The 27,367-nt window shown below is 37.5% G+C and overlaps 1 protein-coding gene across 1 annotated transcript; it reads left to right on the top strand.

The window, feature by feature from the left end:
• Window positions 1-177: 177 nt before the first annotated feature.
• FASTKD2 (FAST kinase domains 2) lies at window positions 178-27,367 on the top strand (the record flags this gene model as incomplete). Its single annotated transcript, XM_080689339.1, has 12 exons — window positions 178-322; window positions 1,125-1,957; window positions 5,488-5,591; window positions 6,345-6,453; window positions 6,746-6,869; window positions 7,107-7,246; window positions 9,692-9,864; window positions 20,163-20,326; window positions 21,733-21,942; window positions 22,325-22,406; window positions 24,287-24,401; window positions 27,248-27,367. 12 exons carry the CDS (start codon window positions 178-180, stop codon window positions 27,365-27,367), a joined length of 2,319 nt encoding a protein of 772 aa, XP_080545465.1.

The raw sequence follows: 27,367 nt of genomic DNA, 5'->3' as shown, positions 1-27,367 counted from the left end.
CAGGCAACCACGCCGCGCAGTGGCGCAGGCGCAGTGTGACTCCCAGCCCAAGGGGTCGGACGTTCAAAGCGATGATTTGAATGGGCTGAGTTGCAGAATACGATCTCACATTGTCATTACGAGTTGTGTGGTTTTCTCCGTCCCTAGTCTCTATCTCTGCATTGAATAAAATCAGGCATGGTCTTCAGGAGGCTTTGTTTCTCCCACTCCCAACACGTGTCTTTCTACGAATGCGCGCGGACAGAAGCTTTTTGGCCCGAGGAGGAATCCGTAAGATCTCGCGATACGCGCAGCTCTCGGCGGCGCTGTCATGGCGGCGCCCGTGCGACCCACGGGGCTTTCCTCTAATGTAAGTGGAGGACGGGAGTAAGAAGAGCGACTGCGGTATCAAACCCTAGACTTTTTGCCCTGAGGAGAGAGGTTTGTAGAGTGGCCCCGGCATTACGTTTAGGGAGGAGGTTAGTTCTGGGTGGCCCAGCTGCAGACGGACGTTGGCTGTGGTTTGGGGATCTGGCTGGTTGTATCTTACAAGCTCCGGGCGCACTTTCATTTTGATTTTGCATTGCTATGGATCGAATCCAGAGCCCCACCCCGAGAAAATATTTTTTGATCGGCACCAATAAAAGGATAGTAGAAGGAAAGGGGTGAAAAGCTAACGGAGGAAGCGTGCGTGTTCCGCCATTGCAAAATCATCACCCTCAAAAGTTCAAAACACTGCGCACATTGTGGTGAAAAGTGGAGGAAACCCATATCGGTGAAGGAGTTTTACCGTTTTGGCGTAAATCTTTAATGGGTCGGTAGGTTCCCATCTTAGCTTCTTTTAAATGCATTTCGTTGTCGGGCGTGGTGGCGTACGCTTGTAATCTCAGCATTTGGGAGGCTGAGACAGGAGGATAGAGGTTCGCAGACAGCCCCAGCTACTTAGTGAGGCCCTTTGCAACTCAGTGAGACCCTGTTTCAAAATAAAGATAAAAAATAGTGCTGGAGATATAGCTCGGGGGTAGAATGCCCCGGGATTTCATCCCCAGCGTTGCAATAAATGAATGGATAAATAAGTGCATTTCTTTTATTTAAATAAAAGTTTGCTTTAATTTTCATTTCTTTCATTTTTCTCCTCCCTACAGGAAAACGACAGCATGAGATCTCTTTCATTAATTGGAATAACTTTTGTCTCATTCTGACAACTTTAAAGCCATTTGAAAGTGTTTCAGTGTATAGCAAAATGAATAAACCAGGTTTCTTTTTATGGAACCTTAGACAGTTCGGTACTACTGTATTTCCAACAAATAGAACTTTGAGGCAGTATCCCTTGGGATGTTGCAGACCCAAAATTGTGTACTCAAACTGGAACTTAAGGAACTTTTTGTTAGATGACTTTGATAATAGAATGCAGCCATCTATTAGATACCTCGTTCAGGCTACATTTATTTTAAAATCAGTTTATGGCAGATTTCAAACAAAAGGCTTAAGAATGGCCACAGTTTCTAGAGTTGACAGACTCCTTTGTCCTAGAGGACTGTCCTTTGCCTCAGAACATTCCATCATCTCTGAGGTTACATCTGATAATGGGTTGAAGAAAGTGAACTTTCATCATGAGGCCTCTGGTCAAGATATACTCACCAAGGAAAGGAACCCAATTCCCATGGGCCATATGAAACTGTTGGATTGTAATTCCTTGAGTGATGTTTTAGACACATTTTTAAAGGCGCCTACGTTCCCCAGTAGTAACTACTTCTCTAGGATGTGGACAATTGCCAAGAAGATGTCTGAGGAGAAGAAACATTTTGAAAAACAGCTGATGTTTAGTCATCCTGCATTTAACCAGCTGTGTGAACAAATGATGAGAGAAGCTAAAATCCTTCGCTATGACCACCTTCTGTTCAGTCTTAATGCTATTGTGAAGATTGGAATCCCTCAGAATACTCTTCTGGTACAGACTTTGCTGAGGATAATTCAGGTGAAGTTTAAAGGAGACTTGAATGTGATTTTACTCAGTTTAACACATCTTGAAAAAAATGAGAAATAAATGTATATCCTCCTTAAGAGATTATCAGTGGATTATACATATTTACATGATTTTTTGCCTATATATTACATGATTTAGAGAACTTAAGTTAGCTAGTTTATTTCTTTTGCTGTGGAAATGTATGAAAGCTGGTCTCCATTTACCTTCTCCAGGATTGAGTAGCTATGAATTGATTAAAATGGGGAGAGATGCAAGATTTACAAAGAAAAGTTGGGTAGTTGAAAGAAGGAGAGAAGGGAAGGGAACCAATATTTATGGAGTATCTGTGTCTTTTACTTTTATTTAATCTTCCCAACCCTGCAGAGTTGATGTTACTTCAGTTTTTCAGGTGTTTTGCAACTTGGCTAAGGTCACATCATGGGTGGATTCATTTATTCAGGTTATAAGCATTGAGTGTCTACCATGTACAAGTTGCTGCATTTGTAAGTAAGGCTATAAAGATATGTAAGACACAGTTCTATAATCATGAAACTTATAATCTAGAGAGGAAGACAACTATTTTATAGGCAATTATATAAATAATCAGTATTTCTTTTAGCAAGTCATTCTGTCTTAATAGGCATTGTGTGGAACACTAAGGAATATAGTTGCAGACAAAATGCTGACCTTTTAGAACTTTCAGTTCAATAGAAGAAAAATAGAGGGTCTTATGAGAGTATGTAACATGTGCCTTCTCCCTTTCTTCATGATGGGGAAAATTATATATCTTACAAGTGAAGATATATAAAAGCTGGAATACAGAATTGCTTCATGTAATCCTCAGTCTAGCCTTTTAGAGTAGGTTTTGTGCCAGACATGGTGGTGCACGCTTGTAATCCCCATCCTTAGGAGGCTGAGACAGGAGGATCACACAGGTTCGAAGCCAGCCTCAGCTACTTAGTGAGGCTCTCAGCAACTTAGTGAGACCCTGTTTCCAAAACATATATATAAAATAGGTCTGGGAATATAGCCCGAAGGTAGAAAGCCCCTGGGTTCCACCCCCAGTACCATTAAAAACAAAAAAATAGTAGGTTTTGTTACTCTCATTTGGTTTATAAGAACCTTAGAGATGTTAATTACCTGCCCAAGGTCATATACCTGTTAATTTCCCTATTTGCAGGTACAGATTGAATATTTCCTATCCAGAATACTTAGGGCCAGAAGATTTGGAATATTTGCATATTCCAAAATTCATATTACCAGTTCAACAGCTTTAATCCAAATCCATTTAATTTCAAAATCTCAAATGCTCCAAAATCCAAAAGTTTTGGAGTGTCGGTGCTTAGGTTTCAGATTTTTAAATCAGGGATGCTTAACCTGTAGTTGGTAAGTATTTGTTGATTCAGTGAACACCTGCCTAGTACATGGTAGAAATAGCATTGGAGCCCAGTAAGAGATGATGCCTAAACTAAATCCAAGGGATGACCACACATTTGTGAGAAGATTGATAATGAAGGGAATGCTGTCAGGCAGAGAAGATTACATACCAAATGTCCCAACAGGAAAAGTGTAGCTAGTTCAGAAATGCTGAAAGTAGTTTGTGGCTGAAGTATAGAATGATGGAATTGTGGGTTTGAATATATGCACAGTTGTGTATGTGGAGGTCAGGTGGGAGGTGCTAGGGGGAAGGAACTTAGTTACAGAATATGAGGCTTGAAAAATAAGAGCAAAAATCATAAAGAACCTTTCATGCCTGAATAAGGGGTTTACATTTATTTTGTAAGTAATGGGAATTCATTAAATAATTTGAAGCCTGGGGTTGACATGCTCAAATCTGTTTTTTAGATAACTGAATAAGTGGAAAACATTGAAAGGAAGGGTACTGTTGGATGGGGGAGCTGTTTTTGGTTTTAGACAGGGTGTCAGTGTCCCGCTTGCAGTCACTGAAGTGTTACCAGAGTTGAGGAAGGAAGGATTAACTTGTTAGAGTAAAGTAATAATTTACTTTTTAAGAGTGGACACCTCTGACTTCTAAACTCAATGATGATAATTAAGTAGTTTTTTTTTAAGGACAAGGGTTTCCTGGCAGTTATCTAATACATACGCTATCTTGCTCTAGAAATCAAGAATTGGGTTGTAGATGAGTAAGATTTTTTAACCTAACTTTCTTGAATACTCTTGATTTTTTAATGTCCTCAAGAACTACTTTATTTTATGTGTGTTTGTTTAAACCACAGACTGTTTATTTGGTAGACTTTGTATGAGTTCCCTTTGTAGTTATTTCAAAGTGATTATAATAAATTACCTGGTTAATGCTACTCTTACTGTAATAGATTTTGGATAAGTATTCACATCAACATAGCATTTGTACTGGTAACAGTGGATATTTGGAATCAGAATTCTGTGTGTATGATTTTGTCTCAGTGTACCATCAATGAATTTGCCTTTGAAACAGGCAGCCAAGAAGACTTTCCTTTTACAGAAGGCATTAATGGAATGCTATAGATTGTTAAGGAAACCCTCTCCTGGGAATGAAGTCTTTTTTGTTGTTGTTGTTGTTGTTTTTGTTTGGCTTAATCCATTTTTATTATTACCTGGTTCTGACTCAAGATTTTGTGACTGGCCATTAATTTTAGCATATTTCTTTCACCCTTGTTTCCTCAGATGTGATCATGATTACTCTTATGAGCTGTGTAGATTAGTTGTGATTAAGTTGGAAAGCACTAGGTCAGTTGTACTGTTACTCTTCACTTTTCAAATTAGACCCATCGTCATTTCTGGGTTCTAAATTAAAATCCTAAATAAAGGGGCCCGAAGGAGAGAGCTTTTCCTCTCCTGAGACAGATGGTGGTGGTAAATATGCCAGGAGAGATAAATAAGAAGATTCACAGCTCAAGTTAACACTTTGGTACCTGGGAATGGATATAAGTAATTATAAGGACACAGATGTGTAAGAATCTTTAAGAAGAGGCAAATTACCCTTGCTACCACAGTGGTTCTTATATTACTGTACCATGTTATCTTAATACACACACACACACACACACACACACACACACACACACACTGTTTGAGTTAATCTTTTTTTTGTGGTAATGGGGATTGAACCCAGGGACATTCTACCTTTGAGTTACATCTCCAGCCCTATTTTATTTTTTAATTTTGGAGCAGGGTCTTGCTAGGTTGATGAAAGTCTCACTACTTGCTGAGGCTGTCCTCAAACCTACAGTCCTCCTGTCTAGGTACTAGGATTATAGACGTGCACCACAGTTATCATTTTTAGTGGTAATGATAAATGTAAAAATGTATAATGATAAATGTTAAAGGGTATGTATCAGTTATTTGGAAAATTCACTTAAGTCTGACATATTTCTCCCAGAAATTTTTATTGTGGATTCACTATATGAATCACTGGTTTGTTACTCAGTTCTTTAATTGAACACATTAGTTTGGGGGTTTTGCTTAGATGAAAAAAAAATTGACTGGTACATTATAATTATACATAATAGTGGGATTCACTTTTTGAAAATGATATTTCATAGGAACGTATTAATGAATGTGATGAAAGAGGTCTTTCAATTTTGTCAACTGTTTTGGCTGCAATGGAGCCATGCAAGAATGTGCAAGCTCTTCAAGCAGGATTGTGGTGAGAACTCCCTTACGCATTCTTCATGTGGTTTTCTTATACAGGGAATTAAAAATTGAGATGAAAACTGAACTCCTTTTGGGGAGGGACATGAAGGAAAAGCATTGTTGGTAAAGTCTTCAATACCTTATTAAACTTAAAACCCTGACTCCGGGTGAGATAAAGCTGGAAATTATTTAGGCTCCACCATATAAAAAGGTGAGGGCAACATTTGAAATCTAATTTAAAAGATAGTAACTGGGCTGGATGTGTAGTTCAGTGGTAGAGTATTTGCCTACAACATGTGAAGTCCTGGGTTCCATTCCCAGTACTACAGCAAAACAAAACAAAAATAGTGCTGATGTGGGGTGGGGGAGAATTGGCATGCTCTTCAATTCAGATTAGCTATTAGGGTTCTATGTAAAGGTTATGCACAACATTGACTCAGCGCTTGAAAATGAGTTTATGAAGTTGATACAACTATCTAATTTCACAGATTTTTGAGAATAATTATTTTTTGTTGGCTATGCATAGGATATCTTATTGTAATCTGATGTGGTTGGTTCATTAATAAAGATAGTGTAGTATGTGAGGAAATAGTGTTAGAATGGTTCTACATGTTTCACTAACACATCCTCTTGGGCGGGTAGATCACTTCTATGAACTTCATATTTCTTGCCTGTGAGAAATGGGACCTAGGCCAAATGAAATTTTAAGATTTCTCTTCTGATTTGAAGATTTTAGAATTATAATGTTTATTGTTTTTAATGACAGGATACTAGTTGATCAGCAGGTTTGGAAAATAGAACACATCTTCATATTGCAAACTGTGATGAAATACATTGGAAAAGATACACCAATTGCTCTTAAGAGGAAATTGGAGGTAAATACCTGTATTTTTTTAGTGGGTGAGATTTAAAAAAAATACTTCTTGTGACCTGCTATCACTTCCTGAAGTTAACTTTCTAGGAAGATATTGTTATGCTTTGGAGTTTGGCTTTGCCGATATAAATAACATACTTATCTTTATATGTAAATATCCATATATATACACACATGCACACACATTTACCTAGCTCTTTGAATCATTTTTCTTAAACTTCATCCTTTTTATTTCAAAATAAAAGTTTAGTTTATTTTTCAACAAATAATAAACATAAACTTTGTTTCTTTAGATGAAAGCCTTGAGGGATTTAGGCAGCTTTTCTGTCTTGAATAGCCAGCGCATGTTTGAGGTATTAGCTGCCATGAATCACCGCTCTGTTGTACTCCTAAATGAATGCAGTAAGATGGTTATAGGTAAGGAAGATTTTTCTCTTTATGATTCCTGGTATCTGACCTATTGTTATGTTCTTAAAATCTTTTTTTAAAAGGAAGAAAATCTGATGATATGTTTACAACTACATTTTAGTTTTGCATGTATTCTTTTAACAAAATACAGTGCTATTTTTCCTAAAGAAACAAAAGTATCGAGCATTGTAAATAGTACATTTAAAATCATCTGATAATCGTTGTTTATTTAATTACTTTTAAAAGATAATATCCATGGGTGTCCTTTCAAAATATTGATGAACATATTGAAGTCCTGCAGAGACCTTCAGTACTATAACTTAGATCTCTTCAAGGGAATAGCAGATTATGTGGCTACCACTTTTGAAATGTGGAAAACGAAACAAGTAAGTACACTGTCAGTTTAAAATAAACTTCAGAAACTTTAAAGAAGCATATTAATTCATTTATTATTTTAAGAATTTTTGCTTTGTAGCAGTTAAGGTACCAAAATACTCTGGTGTTAAATTGAATTTCGAGAAATTAGCTTCTTATTTCTGTCTGTTGGTTACTTGACAATATACTATTCAATTGTGTGTGTGTGTGTGTGTGTGTGTGTGTGTGTGTGTGTGTGTGGTACTGGGGGTGGAACCCAGGGGCTTTCTACCTCCAGGCTATATTTCCAGACCTATTTTTTTATGTTTTATTTGGAAACAGGGTCTCACTAAGTTGCTGAGAGCCTCACTATTTAGCTGAGGCTGGCTTTGAACCTGTCTGATCCTCCTGTCTCAGCCTACCAAGCGCTGGGATTACAAGCATGCACCACCATGCCTGGCTATACTATTCAAAACAAAAATTATATTTTTCAGAGTTTGCTCTTTTATTTAGCTTTCAAAAACTTACATGTTATTTTGGTTTGATATTTAAAATTGTTTCTGTTTTTTAAATTTATTTTATTTTGTGTTTTTATTGCTACATTATAGTCTCAAATTATAATGTAAATCATGTTGACAATGACATGCATACACAGGCTATTGGTACCCCCTCCCCCATTTCTCTCTCTCCCAGTACAGGGTACCCAGATTGACGTTGGTATATATTCACATGTATATACAGACTATGGTAGTATTTCTATTAATGAACCTAAGTCTTCCTCTACCTCTACCCTTATATCGACTCTCTGGCTTCCCTGATGTTTCTCCTTATCAGCTGGCGTCTTTTGTATCCCGGTTACTCCCTATCCTGCAGATATTAAAGAAAACATATGACCCTCTGTGATTGGCTAATCTTACTTAACATAATGTTAATATTCTCCAGGTCTTTTCGTTTTCTTGCAAATGATGGTTTTTTGTATTGCTAAGTAGAATTCCATTGTGTATTTCCCTTAATTTTGTAATCCATTCATCTGTTGATGGACACCTATGTTGGTTCCATAGTTTGGCTATTGTGAATTGTGCTCCTATGAACATGGATATGCATATATTACTGTAGTTCTCTGGTTTCAATCCCTTTGGAAAGATACCAGTAGTGGTTTGGCCAGATCATATGGTGGATTCATTCCCAGTTTCCTAAGGACTCTCCACACTGATCTTCATTGTGGCTAGACTAGTTTGCCATCCCACCAACAATGTAGAAAAGCACCTATTTCCCCACAGCATTGCCAACATTTATTGTTATTTGACTTCTTTATGATTGCCATTCTGATTGGGGTTAGAGAGAATCTCAGTGCAGTTTTGATTTGGATCTCTCTGATTGCTAATGATGTTGAACATTTTTTCATGTATCTGTTGGCCATTTGTATCTCCTCTTTTGTGAAGTATCTATTCAATTCAGTTGCCATTTTTTGATTGAGCTATTTGTTTTTCTTATGTAAAGTTTTTAAAGTTCTTTGTATATTCAAGGTATTATACCTTTGTCAGAGGGAAAAATGGGTAAAGATCTCCCATTCTGTAGGCTTTCTTTTTAGACGCTTGATAATTTCCTTTGATAAGCAGAAACGTTTTAGTTTGATACCATCTTGTTTATGTTTTTACCTTGCTATAATTTGAATAATAAAGATGGATAGTGTGACAGGCTTGTAGTTTTTGAAGAATGAAATGTTCATACTTACTGATCATGCACCTTGCCTTTCTCATAATAAAGTCTTTAAGTTGCTTCCCTCACAAGTCTTTAAGTTCACTTTAGGAGTGAAGTTGAATAATAGAAACATCTAAATGAATAATATGGAAAAAAAAAATTTTTTTCCAGTAAAGTAGGTGGGAACTGTGATAGATCACTAGATTTAGTTTGGAGAGGAAGATGAATGTTGAACTTATTATAGAAGTTGATTGTGGAAAGAGAGAAGTGATTATTGTGTTAAAGACCGAGTAGGAAATTGGAGGTGAACTGGAATATTCACTTTAATCACAATATTTCAGTTCTATTCTCACTTTTGGAAGTTAATATTAAATATGTAAATTTTTGAGTTATCATATATTAAAGTTGAAGCAGTGTCTATGTTTGAAAGTGGGAGCAGTTCAAGATTGTGTCAGTTGTTTTGAAAACTTCAGAAAAGGTATATTTAGAAGTGATCTTTGTAGTATGCAAAGCATATAGGGAAAGATTTATTTTTAAATAAAATAGAAATATATAAACCATTGTATACCCTTGTTCTCAGTTTATAAGAAGAAATTGCTAATTAAATTGATACTTCCTTCAAGAATTAATGGAACAGATTTTGTGAGGAAAATATAATTGTACCTTTTTAGGGAGTATTCTGTTGATTAGGACAGGGTATTGCTTTTTAAATGTTTTGAGATCTTAAAAGTAGCTCTTATCATATTGAGTTTTCCCTTAATTCTCTCTTTTTTAAGGTTCTCTTTCTCCTCATTTTATTTGAACACCTTGGCTTTCGACCTGTTGGTTTGATGGACTTGTTTATGAAGAAAATAGTAGAAGAACCTGCATTCCTAACCATGAGAAGCATCATTTCTGTTCTTTACATATATTCTTCGCTCAATCACATCCAGAAAGACCAGAACAGAGAGTATGTATTTAACTTTCTTACTATATAACATACTTAGAGAAAAATATTAAAAGTCGTTAGCTTAGCAGATCGTCACAAGTGAATATATTCATAATCAGTATTCATGTCAAGAAGTAAAACAGTTTTTCTTATTCATGAAATTAAGCAGAATTTTGTTTTATTTTTGCTCTTCTTTCTTCATAATACACTTGTTCATTCAGTATAAACGTTTTCATCTCAAACTCTCAGCTTATCCCCTCAGCTAAGTTCATAGTTCATTTTTAAAACTTTGTTGAAAATTAAGTAAATACATCTTAAAATTTAATTTATTATTTTTATTGTGGTAAGAACACTCACTATGAGATCTATCCTTTTAAGAAATTTTTAAGAGTGCAATACCGAATAGATACAGTATTTTATAGATCTCTAAAACCTAATCATCTTGTACAACTGAAACAATATACCCATTTTCTCATCCCCCACCTTCCTGAACCACCATTCTCCTTTGTTTTTATGAGTTTTACTTTCTTTTAGCTATTTCATTTAAGTGAGATTATATAGTATTTGTCCTTCTGTGGCTACCTTATTTCAGATACTATAATGTCATCTAAGTTCATCTGCTTTGTGGCATGTTGAAATTGTCTTCTTTTTAAAGGCCCAGCAGTGTTCCATTGTGTATATACCACATTTTCTCTGTCTCTTTGAATTTTTAAGTTGTTGCATATCTTGACTTTTGTGAATAATGTTGCAGTGAACACAGAAGTCCATATAGCATTTTGAGATCCTGATTTTAATTCTTATGAATTGAAATATATTAGATAAGGGATTGTTAGATCATATAGTTGTACTGTAATACTTCTTGAGGAATCGTCACAGTGTTTTCCATTTTGTCTGTAACATTTTTCATTTCCACCAACAGTGGGCAAGAGTTTCAATTTCTTATCTTTGCCAGCATTTATCTTATTTTTTTGATAATAGCTAGGTGTGAGTTAGTACCTCGCGATGGTTTTGATATGTATTTTTCTGATTATTTGATTAGTGATATTGAATATCTTTTCATTTGCTTGTTGACCATTTGTATGTCTGCTTTGGAAAAAAATATGTAAATCCTTTATTTTTAAATCATCTTATTTGCCTTTTTGCTGTTGTAGGAATTCCTTATATGTTTTGAATATTAACCCCCTATAGGAATGTGGTTTGCAAGTATTTTTTCCCATTCTATAGGCTGCCTTTTTATTCTGCTGATTGTTTCTTTTGTTGTTCAGAAGCTCTATAATTTAACATAATCCCATTTATCTACTTTGCTTTTGTTGTTTTGTACTCATGGTATAATAGCCAAAACATTGCCTATACCAGTGTCTCAAAGTTTTTCCTATATGCTAAGAGTTTTAGAGTTTTAGATCTTAGTTTAAATCTTTAATCCATTCTGATTTGAACTTTGTGTTTGGTGTAAGATAATGGTCTAATTTTATTCTTTTGTATGTGGAAATCCAGTTTTTTGAACACTTTTGTTGAAGAGACTTTTTTTTTCCATTGTGCATTCCTGGCATAGTTAACTGTTTTTATGCCAGTATTACACTATTTTAATTACTGTTGCTTTGTCATATATTTTAGAATCATAAACTATTGCGGCTCCAGCTTAGTTCTTCCTCAAATTGCTTGTGAAAAGCAATTCAAGCAATTTTTTTGGTTCCTGTATGAATTTTAAGATTATAATTTTCTATTTCTGTAAAAGAAAGCCATCGTAGTTTTGATAGAAATTGCACTGAATCTGTAGATAATGTAGGATAGTAGGGATATTCTAACAACATTGCCTTACAATCTACAAACATGAGATGTCTTTTCATTTATTTGTGTCATTTTTAATCTTCATCAGTGTTCTATAGTTTTGAGAGTACGCATATTTACCTCCTTGGCTAGGCTTATTCCGAAGTATTTTGCTCTTTTTGATGATATTGAAATGGTGTTGTTTTTCTAGTTTTCTTTTTGGATAGTTTATTGTAACGCAAATGCTTTTCTTATCTGGATACTTTCAATTCTTTTCTTTTCTACTTATTTTTGGCCTAATTGCTCTGGCTGTAGTTTCCAGTACTATGCTAAACAGAAGGAATAAGGGATTCTTTTCTTCTTTCTGATCTTAGAAAAGAAGATGTCAGTTTTTTAACCATTGAATATAATGTTAGATATGAGCTTTTTATTTTTTAATTTTTTAATTTTTATTTTAAATTTTTTATCGGTGCATTGTATTCATATATCATAATGGGATAAAAAACTTGTGTAGATATACATTTACACATCGCCCAGTTAGCTCCTACCGAATCCCCACTCTATTCCTTCCCCTACCCTCTTTCCCATGCTTGTCTTAGTGGTTGACAACTATATGTTTGTTTAACTACATCATATTTAGAGAGTTTCCTTCTTCCCCTGTCTCATTCCCTCAGTTAGGTTGCCTTATTTGTTCCTTTCTTCCTATGACCCATTTCCTTCTTAGCTTCTACATATTAAGGAGAGCATCCAATTTCTTATTTTTTGTGGCTGACTAATTTCACTTAGCATAATGTCCTCCAGTTCCATCCATTTCCTTGAAAATGATGTAACTTTTTTTTTTTTTTTTTTTGGCTGAGTAAAATTCCATTGCGTTACATATCCACAGTTTTGTAATCCATTCATCTGTTGATGTACAATTTGGCTGGTTCCCTGGTTTGGCAATGGTGAATTGTGCAGCTATGAACATAGATATGCATGCATTAGTTTGGTAGTTTGGTTTCCTTTCTTTTGGGTAGATACCCAGAAGTGGTATTGCTGGGACAAGTGGTAAATTTGTTCCCATTCTTCTGAGGATCCTTCATACTGTTTTCCAAATTGTTGCACTAATTGCAATCCCACCAACAGTGCTTTAGAGTTCCCACTTCTCCACATCCTCACCAGCATTTGTTGTTGTTTGTGTTTTGAATGATTGCCATTCTAGTTAGGTGAAATCTCAGGGTAGTTTTGAATTGCATCTCAGATTGCCAATGATGTAGAGCATTTTTTTCATGCATTTATTGGCCATTTGAATTTCATGAAGTATCTCTTTAGTTGACTTGCCCATTTTTTTATTGTATTATTTGTTTTTTTAGTGTTAAGTTTCTTTTTTTTTTTTTTGGTGGTACTGGGGTTCCTGGAAGCCCTTCTATCTCCGGGCTACACTCCCAGACCTATTTTTACATTTTTATTTGGAAACAGGGTCTCCTACGCCAGCGCGCACGGCTAGCTTCGAACCTGCGCGATCCTCCTGTCTCTGCCTCCCAAGCGCGGGGATTACAAGCGTGCGCCACCACGCCCGGCTAGTGTTAAGTTTCTTGAGTTTTCATTATAGTCTAGGTATTTGTCCTCTTTCTGAAGAGTAGGTGGCAAAAATCTTCTCCCATTCTGTTGGATCTAGGTTGAGGTTCTTGACAGTTTCCTTTGCTGTACAGAGCCCTTCAGTTTCGTTCAGTCCCACATATTGATTTGCCTTATAGTTTCTTGTGCCTTTGGGGTCTTGTTGAGAAAATTTTTATCTGTGCCTATATGTTACATTATTGGACTTATGCCCTCTTCAAGGAGCCTCAAGGTCTCTGGTCTAATTTCAGGTATTTTATCCATCTTGAATTGACTCTTGTACAGGGTGAGAAAGTGGGATTTATTTCCATTTTTCTGCATATGGTTAACCAGTTTTGCCAACACCATTTGTTGAGCAGACTGTCTTTCTTCCAGTGTATGTTTTTGGCCCCTTTGTCAAATATCAATTAGGTGTAAGTGTGTGGATTTGTTTGAGTCTTCTATTCTGCTTCATTGGTCTATGTATCTGTTTTTGTGCCAGTACCATGCTATTTGTATTACAATGGTTTTGTAGTATAGTTTAAAGTCAGGTATTGTGATTCCTCCTTGGTTTTTGTTGCTGAGAACTACTTTGGCTATTCTGGGTTTTTTGTTGTTCCAAATGAATTTAAGGATTAATTTTTCTATGTCTGTGAGGAATGATTTTGGTAATTTAATAGTCATTGCATTGAATCTGTAGATCACTTTTGGAAGTATGGCCATTTTAATGATATTTATTCTGCCTATCCATGAACATGGACAATCTTTCCATCTTCTAAGATCTTCTTTGATTTCTTTTTTCAGTGTTTTGTAATTTTCTTTGTAGAGGTCTTTTACCTCCTTGGTTAAGTTTATTCCTAAGTATTTTATTTTTTTGTGGGAGATCCTGAGTGGAAGTGTTTTCTGATTTTCTTTTTCAGTGGATTTATGGTTGGTGTACAGAAAAAGCTTCTGATTTTTTAAGATTGATTTTGTATCCAGACACTTTGCTGCATTTGTTGATCAGTTCTATAATTCTTTTGGTTGAGTTCATTGGGACTTCTAGGTATAGTATCATGTCATCTTAAAATAGTGAAAATTTGAGTTCTTCTTTCCCTATTTGTACTCCTTTGATTTCCTTTTCTTCTCTTATTGCTCTGGCTAGGGTCTCAAGTACTATATTGAAGAGAAGTCTTGATAATGGACATCCTTGTCTTGTTCATTTAGAAATGTGGTGTTTAGTTTCCACATGTTTGTGTGGTTTCTCTGACTCTTATATGTAGAACCTGGGAGTAATCAGGATATAACAGACTAATCAGGATACAATTGGAGTAATCAGGATATAACAGAACTTTAGATAAAGGAGGAGAAACCCCAGTGGAGGGATAGAGGGGGTTGAGGTATTATCTTTCTATACTTAATTTGTTGAGAGGTTTTATCGTGAAAGGATGTTGAATTTTCTCAAATATTTTCATCTATTGAGATTATTTTGTGATTTTTATCCTTCATTTTATTAATGTGGTGTATCACATAAACTGATTATGTATATTGAACCAACCTTGCCATTGAATTTGGTTTGTGAGTGTTTTGTTGAGGACTTTTGCATTTTTTTATATTTATTTTTTAAAAACAAGCCAACAGTTTTATTATGAATATTATAACATTAATGTTATTATTGTTTGGACAAGAGGTATAATAGGTTGTTTGCAAGAATGGCTGTAATTATTCATGCTCTCTTATATACGCCCATGAGCAGTATGACTTTGTAGTTCTCCATCAAGAGGAACTTGCTTTGGTCAAAGGACTGTAAACATGAGGGATGCTGTGCCAGTTTCCGGCCTAGGCTTCAAAAGACTGCGTACTTCTGCTCTGTCTTGGAACCTGCATATAAGCCAGAGAAATAAGCCTGGGCTCTCATGCTAGAGGATGAGAGGCTTTTTTTTTTAATGTTTTTATTGGTGCATTGTAGTCATTCATCTTAACGGAGTACAAGTGGTTGCGGAATACATGCACATATCACTCATTTAGCCCTTCCCCAATTGTTCATTAAGGGCATTGGCCTATAGTTTTCTTTTGTTGTAGTGCCCTTTTCTGGCTTTGGTGGGGTGAGGGAGAATTAACAAAGGAAATACTTCCATTGACGTTACACACATATATCATATCTGATTTCTTTTTTTTTTCTTTTTTTTTGCGGGTCTGGGGATGGAACCCAGGGGCATTTTTTTTTTATTCTTTATTTTGAAACTGGGTCTCACTGAGTCACAGAGGGCCTCACTGAGTAGCTGAGGCTGTCTGCGAACTGTGATCCTCCAGGTCTCAGCCTCCTGAATGCTGGGATTACAAGCGTGCGCCACCACACCCAGCTATATCTGATTTATTTATTGAAGTCTTTTGTTTATTTTTGGGTGGGAGTAGTCTAATTAGGGGTATGTATAAAATAATTATTTTAATCCTTCAAAAAACTCCTAATTTTGTTGATTTTTTTATTCTCTAAATGAGTTAGAAGGAAAGGACTTCTAATATTTATTATTTTCTTTCTTCTGCTAACTTTGGCTTAATTTTTTTTTTTTGTTTCCTTTTTTTTCCCCATTACTAGGGATGGAACTCAGGGACATTGTACCTCTGAGCTACACCCCCAGCCCTATTTTTTATTCTTTATTTTGAAACAGAGTCTCACTGAGTTGCAAAGGTCCTCACTAAGTAGCTGAGGCTGTCTGCTAACCGTGATCCTCCTGTCTCATCCTCCCAAATGTTGGTATTACAAGTGTGTGCCACCATATCCTGCTAGTTTCTTGAGGTATAAAGTTAGGTATTTTTTGAGATCTCTTTTTTTTAAGATAGGTATTTATCATTATAAGCTTCTTTATTAATACTGTTTTTTTGGATCCAATAATTTTTCTTGGTATTTTATGTTTTTGTTGAGATATTTTCTAAATTTTTGGTTATTTGTGCTTCTTGTAGCTTTGCGTTGGTGTCTGTGCATTTAGAAAAACAGCTGCCTTTCCCCATCTTTACCAGCTGACTTTGTCAAGGAAAGACCTTCACTTGTCACCTCACCTAGAATCTCTCAGCCTTTTCTGTGGATGTGTCTTGTCTGGATTTGTGCATATAGATTGCTAAGTAGAGGGATTTGCATATTTCACTTTTTTTAGGAGCCCATAATCTCTTGTTTCCTCTGGTGTAAGACTGCTAAACTGCAGACTGAGACATTGTAGGTATTCATCACTCCTTTTCCTCCTCCTGTGGAGAAGCCATGAGTTCAGCCCTCTCCCAGTTTTGCAGAGATGTGTTGGCTACTGCAAACCATCAAACTTTTTCTTCTTCATTTCTCTTAGCCATCTGAGCTATGTTTGTTGTATTGGCATGGAGATATAAGACAAGACAGAAGCTGGATCATCAGAGAGCACACTGGAAAGCTATGGTGCTGAAGACATGCTCTACTCCTCTTTCCTGTCCCTGGGGGTGAAGCTCCAGGTTCTGTACCTTTTCTCAGTCTTGCAGAGCTGTGTTGGGTAGAGGAAGCCACATGCCCACACACATCTTTTTCTTTATTCTTAACTGCCTCCCAGCATCCAAACTCTGCTGGCATGAGTACTTCATGTGAGACCAGACAGAAACAGCTCCTCGGTCAGTGCACTGAGAGGCTGCGGCTTTGAGTGCATGCCCCACTCTTTATCTCTAAGGGAAAAGTCACAAGCCAGTGTGATCTCTCTTGCTTCTGAGCTGTGCCAGCCTGAAGGAGGGGCTGACATACATAAATAAAAGTGTTCTCCTTAACTGTCTCCATGCATCTGATCTTGGTTTGGGGCTCATCTGAAGTATTACAACTTCTTAACTGGATTCTGGGCTCCTCATCAAGACTTTTGGGTCCGTATCTCTTTGTTAAATCAGCGTTTCTGTGGGGCAGGGAGAGCTAGACCTTCCTGTTCTGCTAACTTGCTGACAACACTCCCCTGTAGTTAATTTGGTTCAAGAGACTATGTCCTGTTCTTTTAACCACAGCCATGTAGCAATTCCTCGGATCTATCAGGTTGTTTCAAAAACCTTTGCTTTTTGCTTGGAACGTTTTTCCTTCTTTTCTGGATTAATTAGTATTCATGAATAACTAGAAATGCATATAAATTGTTCATTAGAAGGTTGATTAAAAGCACATACTTTGAAGATAGCTTTCTTAGGTTTAAATCTCAGCCCTGCTATTCATTAGCTACTTGACTTTGGCAAGTTGTTTATCTGTGCCTAGATTTATGCATTATTAAATGAGAATGAGTTATTTCTAGTTGTATTGGATCATTTTGAGGATTAAATGAATTGGCGACTCAGCTTGGACTATATCCTATGCCTTTCCTTCTTGTCTCCATCACAGCTCCTGTACTTGTCATGTCTCCTGCAAACCTGTGGTGCAGCCTTGACCACGTAGCTGTAGTTGTTTGTCAGTGAGTCTGTCTCTACTTCTCAGTTGGCACTCTCCATTGTCAGACCCAGGTTCATGTAATCTCGAACTTGGCGCAGGGCCTGACAAAAGACAGGCAATTAATAAAGGTTTAAAAATAGCCTCCCAATTCATCCTGTCTTTACTGTTCTGGCTCAATGAGGCTGGCTCTTATCAGCCCTTTGCACTTTCCAGATGAAGAGCATCAAGCTGGGTGGCAACTAAAACTCCAGAAACAGCCTCTCAGATTCTATGAGATTATGAAAACAAGCACTGGATTCAGTGAAATTTTCATTTGATTCTAGACAGCCCAAGAAATAGCTTGGTCTACTAAAATTGTGATATTTGAAATAGAGGAGAAGTAACAAAGCGTAGGAAAGTGGATAGAACAGCAGCAGCAGAATTAGTCGGAGGAGGGGGACTTATAAATGTCCTCTTGTCCATCTGTTCTGCCTTCATCTAACCTAGTGGTTCTCAACCAAAAGCGATTTTGCCTCCAAGGAGTCTTAACAGTGTCTGGAGCTACTTTCCATTGTCACACCTGGTGGAGGTGTGTGTGCAACGGGCTTCTAGTGGGTAAAGGCCAAGGATGCTGCTAGTGTCCTACTCTACACAGGACAGCCCCCATAACAAGGAATTATTCAGCTCAGAAAGTCAGTGTTGAGACTGAGAAGCCCTAATCTAACCCTTCGGCTCCCCCTAACCCCAGTACTTCTCTCATAGAGGAAAGTGAATGCAGTTGATAGGGTTAACCAGTATGCAGCGGCCTGAGTTTGGTACCTGAGGACTGAAAGAGGTTGTACTCCCTTCCTTCCTGGTCCTAGTCTGGTTCATTCAAAGGAAGGCAGTAAGTGCCAGGTGCCAAATGAGTGCTTTAGGAAGAAAGGAGAAAAGGCAGTGACAGGTAGGATAACACCAAGTGTTTCGGAAGACAGTTGATTAGAAGAGAGGAATCGAGCATAAGAATGGTAGAAAATTTGGATTAGTGAATTGTATGTCCACAAGCTGTGCGTTAATCATTTTCTTAATATGGTGCACACTTGTGGGCTAGAGAAGCACGAGGTCCCGTGTGAAGAGTGAGGGAGAAAGACTGCAGATGTGATCACCACCGAGGGCTTCGGCCATAGCCCTGCCCTGTCCTGCTGCATAATCCAAATGCAGGCAGCTCTCAGTTCTAAAATGCTGCCTTACTCTTCTCTAGGATCCCATCCCACTGTGATCTCTGAAGTTCTCCCCGCTGATTAGGCCTGCTTCCTCCTGGATCCAGCTGCCCTGGTCTCCGGGACCTCCCAGCTAATCACAGGCATTGTACCTCCGAACTTCACCCTCAGCCCTATTTTGTATTTTTTTTTTAAACAGTCTGACTAAGTTGCAGAGGACCTCACTAAGTATCTGAGGCTGGTCACAAACCCAGATTTTCCTGTCTCAGCCTCCCAAGTATTGGGATTATAAACTTGCACCACCAAGCCTGGCTCCATATCTGCCCTTGCTGAAGAATCCCTGTTCTGTGTCTTGTTTCACTAGTTATTCACTGTCACTAATATTCATGGCACTTTGAGGATATGGCCCCATTCAATTGATCTTCCCTTTTTCCATTGTTTCCATCTGTCCATATTCTCCTCCCAAAAGCTGTTCTATATTTCATTCTTTTCTAATATAATGACATAGATAACAGGTGCCATAGAGTCAGGCTGACTTGCAGTTCAAAGAATATCTGTGCCATTTATTAGCAGTGTCATATTGGGCAAGTGACTTCACCAAATTTTGATCTTTTCTTTTTTGATCTGTGGTGAACAGCTTTGTTATACTGTGTAACATTAGTTCTGGATGGTAGGATTAGGGTCGAAATTCCTTGAATTTAGGGTTTGGTAGGTAGGGAATTTTTTTTGGGGGGGGCAGGTCTGGGGATAGAACCCAGAGGTATTCGACCCCTGAGCTACATCCCCTGTCCAATTTTTTATTCTTTATTTTTTTTGAAACGGTCTCATTAGGTTGCGGAGGGCCTCACTAAGTTAGCTGAGGCTGTCCGTGAACTGCTATCCTCCTGTCTCAGCTACTCGAATGCTGGGATTACAAGCGTGCACCACCATGCCCGGCTTTAGCTAGGGAATTTTAATTGGTTATAAGCTGCAGTGATGCTCTTGGTTTTACAGAAAATCTAGCATAATGATTAAGAGGCTCCGGAGCCTGACAATTTAGGTTGCAATACAGTTTTAACCATTTCTTGGGTATGTGTGTCTAGTTACTCAACTTCTTTGTGCCAGTTTGTTCGTCTTTATTATGAGGGTATTAGTACCCATAGAATTGTGATAGGAAGTATAGTGAATGCCAATAAAACACTTTGTATAATACATATAGCAATAGTCAATTATTTACTGGATACATATACTTTATTATGAGCTAGATGCCTATCCCAAACTATGTGTAGAAACTTATTTACAAGACTGATTTTCTTATCTCTTTACTTTGAATTCCTTAAAGAAATAGATTCTATAGCACCTAACTAACTCTTGCATGGCATTGTCTTCTGTTTGTGTTTGAAATCTGACTTTTCTTTGTTCCCTACAAGGTTCCTTGACGTTTTGGCTAGTGCTCTGACTGGTCGTCTTCACCACTTCTCCTCTGAAAACCTGTTGAATGCCATATGTTCATTTTGTGTCATGAATTATTTCCCCTTGGCCCCTTTTAACCAGCTTCTCCAAAAGGACATGATCAATGAGCTGCTGAGATCAGGTAGGGATGTTGGCGCACCACAGTGGGCTCTAAGGAATAGCTTGTGATTTAAATGGGGCCAAGGTAGTTAATATACTAGTAGATAAATGTTACTGAGGAAAGGACTGGAAATGGTGAAGTTAAAGGACAGTGCTTCAGACCAGCAGATCTACAGAGCCTCCGTTAGTACAGATGTTGCGTACAGAAAAAAGAATAAGGACGGTATCACTGTGTTAGTCAGCTTTCTGTCACTGTGAAGAAAATACCAGAGAAAACCAAGGAGGAAAGATTCATTTTGGCTCACAGTTTTAGAGGTTTTATTCCATGGTCATTTGACCCTATTGCTTTGGCCTGTGGCAGCATAGCGCATCATGATGTAGGCATGTGTTAGAAGAGGCCTGTTCACTTCATAGAAGCAAAAGAGAGACAGGAAGGGGCTGGAGTCCCAGTATCCCCTTCAGAGGCACACCTCCCTACTGGGCCAAGCTCCTAATGACCACCACCTCCCAGTAGTGCTACAGGCAAGTGTCCAAACCTTTTTAGAATATGGCCTTTGGGGAACATTTAAGATCCAAATAAAAGCAATTATCATTTTTTTTTGTTTACACTGAATGCATCTATACAAAGATTAAGTATTTTGGTTGTACTTTATACCTAGGGCAGAGGTGTTTGCCTTTCCTGATCTTTTAAAGTCACATTTGAAGCCAAATTATGTCATTCTTTGCAGCTATAAACATGTGGTCACTCAGGACTTTTAGGAACATAAATCTTTTTTTTTTTTTTTTTTTTTTTTTTTTTGAGGCACTAGGCATTAAACTCAGGTGCTCACAGATGCTAGGCAAACGCTCTCCCACTGAGTTAAACACTAGCCCTTGGAACCTATAATGAGTACACAGCTTGTTATATCAAGCAACTAAATAGCCCCAAAATTAGTGAATTTATGTATGTGTTAGAAACGAATTATTAACGTTTAGATAAGGAAAAATATCTGAGTAAACATATACAATTTGATGACATATCTGAGAATAAAGTAGTTAAAATTCTTTTAACAACTTTTAATTTTTAAAACTTTTATAATTTAAAAATGATAAAATCTCAAAATTGAGTTGTGAACAATCAGTACTACCATGTGCTGAAAAACAACCTTGGACCCAGTACAGCTGGGTTGTAGTCCCAACTTTCCTTTATTCATAGGCATTGCCTCTATAAAATGAGGAATTTAGACCTAATCATGTCTGGAGATATTTTAAGTCTTAAAACTGTCACAAGTACAGGACATCGACACAAACTCTGGAAACTAGGGAGACCTTGAGAGAGTCTTGGTGATAAGAGGTAACTAGAAATGTAGATTGGTCCATTTAGATGATTTTTATGTGTGGCATTAATGGTTTTCTTAGTGATGTTTTCTCTCTTGTTTTTTCTCTTAGGTGATGAGAAGAATGTTTTTAAGCTTCATATTTTGGATACCTGTCTAAAACTTGATGCTCCCCACCACAAGGCCATAAACATACCATTGCCACAGCTGCCAGAGTCGCCATTGAATCTAAATGACAAGGTTACAGAGGCACTTAGTAGCCTTCTGGGAGGTCAAGGATACTTCTCAAAAAATGTGCAGTTGCCACATAATTATTTTATTGGTAAGAGACTTCCTTTATTTATTTTATGTTATTATGTTCCTTTTTTTGAAAAAAGATTAGGAATTACCACACGGTTAGTGCATCGTGGAATTGCCTTGGGATCTGGACTGCCTGAGTTTGGATTCTTGCTCTACGACTTATTAGTGCTATGACTTTAGACAATTACCAACCTCAGTTTCTTTAAAAGGCAATAATTATAATACCCACCTCATAGGATTTTTATGACCAGTAATAGAAATTATATACATAATTTTCCTAGACTCTTGTCTGGCTAGTGTTGTAGCTGTTACCATTATCATCACTGTAGTATTATTAGACATTTTGGCAGAGAAAACCACTTTGACAATGCTTGAAAAATTAATATCAATTTCTTTTCTTTTAGATTTTGAAATCAGAATGGATGCTAACAGGACCCAAGCTCTTTCATTTGCTGACATGGATGTAACTTCTACAAATATGCAAAGGTTGTTTACACATACCCATTTGCTGGGCCTGCTGAATTTAAATCTTATTCTGAAAGACTTCATATTAAATAGCATTATAATACCAAGACCTTAACGGTTATACGGAGCTTACCAGAGAAATTCTCATCCATGAGTCTACTACTAGGTGTAAATATGTGTATAATGGTTGGACATGGTGGACTGGAGTTAAGATCACTTACTGAAATAGACATTTTGAGAAATTTGTTGGGCGTGGTGGTGCACACTTGTAATCCCACTATTTTGGAGGCTAAGACAGGAGGATCACGGGTTAAAGCCAGCCTCAGAAACTTAGCAAGGCTTTTAGCAGCCTAGTGAGACACTGTTTCCAAATAAGATATAAAACTGGGCTGGGAGTATAGCTTGGAGATAGAATCCCTCCGGGTTCAATCAATCCCCAGTACCACCCCCCAAAAAAGTAATAAAAATAATAAAAAAATAATTTTGAAGCTAAATAGTTCAATAAACAATGCTAACATAATTGGAACTGTCAGTGCAATATAAACTGACAAGACCGTATAAGAATGACCAGAAAGACTTGCAACTTCTACATAAATCAAATTCTCAGTACTTAGGAGACTGAGGCAGGAGTATTGTACATTTGATGCTAGTCCTACCAACTCAATAAGACCTGCAAAATAAATCAAGTAGGGCTGGGGGTGTAGCTCAGAGGTAGAATGCCCTTGGGTTCAATTTCTAGTATCAAATAAATGAAAGAAAAACACCCCCCAAATTTTTTGTTCAGCCATGAAGAAAAGTAAAAAACCTTAGCTTTTAAGTTAAGCTGCGCTTGTATGGGTCAGAGCACACAGAAGCTAATGACATGTTTTCTTGACTCAAGGGTTACAAATAGGGTTCCTTTGGGAGAAATGTGATGTCACACAGTGAGAGGTCCCTACCCGTTGAGCAGATGTGTATAGTTGTGGATTAATTGCACACACACACACACACACACACACACACACACACACACACACCTGTCCAGTCAGCTGTTGTGGAAGGCTGTGGTAGGCCCCATGGGGCATGAAATGATGACTTGCACCCTGGCCCCAAGGAACTTGCATCCTCTTTAATTATGTTGGACTTGTACATAAATATGAAGTAACGGTATGGAAGAAACCTAGAAGGTAAATTCTTACTTCCCCCTCCCTCCATTCTCATGAAGGTGTGTGAGTTTACTCTTTCTGAACCTATCTGGCTCATTTTTCAGCCATCTTTTTCAAGTGCAGTCTTCCCTGCCCATGTTACCTTCTGCCCTCAAAAAAGGCTTTCTATATGAGCTGGTCAGAGATCAGTTTTTTCTTTTTTTTTTTTCAGATACACCACTGTTTTGATATAATAAATTAACAGCAATTCTTACTATAAAATACTGAGAAGAGTCTGAGCATTCCTTTAAAGATATAAAATTTTTCCTGTAATAGCCAGGGTAGAGAAGACCATAAAGTTATAAATGTCTTTTTTTTTTCTTTTTCTTTTTTTTCCTCCCAATGTACTCATTTCCCAAACACAAAGAACAATAAAAACAAATGATACCTTCTGCCTTTGTGTTACATTTACAGATTTTAGGTTTTTAACAGTCTTGCCTTAGGACTCTTCTGTTGTGGTTTTCAGATGTTACTCTTCAAGACATGGGCAGAATGTACAAGAAGCACTTTCCACTTGGTGTTATCTATCCCAGTATGTCTACTGAATAATAGTATTTAGGTCAAAGATAAGCATCACCTGGGAAGCCCTTAAAATGGGTGCTTTCATGTCTGAAAAGTCTCTACCTCAAAATACAGCCATCTTTAGAGATGGCTGAAGGATAACTGTAAAATGGCAATTCCTATAACTGTTTTCATATTGTTTATTTTTGTTTTCAGAGTGGCTGTGCTGTGTGTTCCTAGATCTGTTTATTGTTTGGGTTCAAGCCACCCCAGGGGATTCTTTGCTTTGAAAATGCGGCATTTGAATATAATGGGTTTTCACGTAATCTTGGTAAGAAAAAAAAATGCAAATGAAATCTTTAATTACTGATGTACAGACTAATAACTACCAGAAATGTTGAAGTTGGTTAGTAGGACTCTAAAGGAATTGTCAGCAGTGTTGGAATAAATGCTTTATTAATTATTCTCTTTGAAAAGTAACGTTTCTTTGCTTTTTTTTTTTTTTTTTTTGGGTGGTATTGGGAATGGAACCCTTCTACCTCCGGGCTATACTCCCAGACCTATTTTATATTTTTATTTGAAAACAGGGTCTCTTAAGCCAGTGCAGCTGGCTTCGATCCTCCTGTCCCTGCCTCCCAAGTGTGGGGATTACAAGCATGCACCATCATGCCCGGAGAAAAATAACAGTTCTAATACATGATTTGGCTTCTACTTAGCTGACTACTGTAACTTATTAAGGAGTTTTATAAATGCTTTTCTGGTCAGCTTTAATCCTTATTTGATAGAAGGAAGAATGCAAATGACATCTCTTCTTACTTAACTGAAGACACAAAACCATTTTCAGTTTTCACATTCTCTTGAGTGAGGGGAAAGATGTTACAGCTCTGCTTTCTGCTTGGGCCAGTGTGAGGCTGTCTGCAGTGTTTTGTGCCTGAGGCTGGAAGACCAGGGCTTTTCCCCTTCCCCTGATGTCTCCCTTTGAGCCCAAGAACCATGGCTCTTCTCCAGCAGCCTCTTCAGGGGTCTGTCTGTAGTAAGAACCTTACAGATAAAATCAGAATTGTTATAGTTTAAATAGTGCCTTGGGCTCTTTTTCTTATTCAACTAAGGTTTGTTAAATAGAAAAATTAAAACTAATAGGCAGCCTTGTGCAGCTTTAACAAGTCTATTATAATATCAGTAGGAAATAGAAGAAAAAGCAGCATGTTGGCACGCTGGAGAGCCCAGAAATGGAACTCTGGCCCCTTTCGGCACACCACCTTTAAATAGATTTTGTATTGGTATCTTCTTATCAGCGTAACCAAGGCAATGGGCTAGTAACTTATTCCTTAGGCAAGTGGTGCCTCTTTGTCCCTGGACAGTGCACTTACTAAGTGCAGGGGTCAATAACCTACCTGGCCTTAGCATCTATTTTATTGGGCTGTATTGGCTGCTCATCAACTATGGGTGCTTCGAAGCAGCACACCGAGTTTACCTCTCCTATATCCAGGCCAGGTTACAGAGGAAAGGCGGAAAACAGAGGCACTGATTGCCTCTAAATATTTTAGGGCTAAAGGCTTTAATTGTCTCTAAGGCTTTTACTATAGGTTAATCACTAGACCGAAGGGCAAAGAGAGAGAGAGGGGAACTCTGCATTGTAACAACTGCCACCCCTCCCGGCCTGAGTGCCTGCATACCACCCAGGCTCTGACTACTTTTTACATTTTGGAAATTAATACAAAAGCAATTTTTCAGTACTGGCACAATAGTAATGACAATGTTTGAATCTGTCTCAGTGCTGTTCATTTGGTCCTATGTGATGTGAAGTGCAAACCTGCATGTCTTCATTACTAACTGTTAGTGCCCAGGAGTGGGTTGTATGTGGATTACTGCAATTAAGATGGCTTTTTTTCTTTTAGTGTACTCCTGTTTGAGATTTTGTTTTTCATATTAATAATACCATATATATTTTTTTTCAGTACTGGGAATTGAACCCAGGAGCATTCTACCTCTGAGTTCCAGCCCTAGTCCTATTTTTTGTAACGGTGCCCTGCATTGGGTTTCAAACTGTAATGGAGTCAGAGATAGAGCCCTGCTGTTGGGCGCCAAACTGTAATGGAGCTAGATCGAGCCCCAAAACTGTTAACAGTGTGGGATGGAGCTGCGGGTTCTTGTTCTTAGCTAATTTAGAAAAAATAGCCAGAACTATACTGCTGTAAGCTTAAACAAATTTTATTATTATAAAGGTAGAAAGAAGGGACAGAGAATTATTAAAGCACAACGTCAGAGAGAAGAGAGATATAGTGGAGTGCCTTGAAAATAAGACAGTTTTTGGATATAGAACGCTTTTTATAAAGATTCATTATCTTTCATCTTGCTTAACCAATAGTCTTCCTGATTATGAGGATTTACTATCTGACATCCTGCTTGACCAAAAGCCTTCTTCCTGCAGGTGTGGGCCTGCCCTCGTCTCTGGTACAAGTCTTTATTAAGACCAAGATGTGTTACTTGGTTTACAAAGTCAGCGGTCACGTGGTAGAGGAAGCCTGTACCATCCTCCCACAGCCTTGGGGAGTTTTAGCCTATCTGCCAAAAGTTATTTATTATGGAAACTTGTCTCTAAAATATGAAGGCCCTAGGCTACAATTCTTTTGTGTACTGAACTTTGCATTGTAACAGCTGCCTGAGTGCCTGCACAGTACCCAGGCCCTGACTACTTTTTACATTTTGAAATTAAGACCAAAGCAATTTTCCAATATCAGCAAATTCCCCATCATTTTTTATTCTTTATTTTGAAATAGGGTCTCACTAAGTTGTGGAGGACCTTACTAAGTAACCGAGGCTGGCTACTAAACTGTGGTCCTCCCGTCTTAGCCTCCCAAGTACTGGCATTACAAGCATGAGCCACCAAGCTTGGCTTGCTGATAACCTATATTCTAAGGAACATTTTTCCGAGAAAGTAATTTTTATGTCATTTAGAGATCCTTTAAAGTTTTTATAATTTTCACTGTTACAGCTTTCCTCAAGCCAAGCATATAATCTTACTAGGCCTTTAAAATATGTGTAATTATGAGGTAACTTATACTTTTTAAAAAAAGTTGACTTCATGCTACTTAAATATGTTTGGGTTCCTAAATTAGCTTATATGTTATGTATTATCTTCTCACAAACTGACTGCTTGCCTCTTTTTCTGATTAGGTCCATAACTGGGAGATGGAAAAACTAACAATGGAGGATGCAGTCACACATTTGAAGACTAAAATCTATTCAGTTGAAGCCCTTTCTTCTGCTGATGTAAATTTGCAAAGCACATATTAA

This window comes from Muscardinus avellanarius (assembly GCF_963383645.1).
Source record: "Muscardinus avellanarius genome assembly, chromosome: 2".
Taxonomy (NCBI): Eukaryota; Metazoa; Chordata; class Mammalia; order Rodentia; family Gliridae; genus Muscardinus; species Muscardinus avellanarius.
This window is presented reverse-complemented; position numbering and strand designations above follow the sequence as displayed.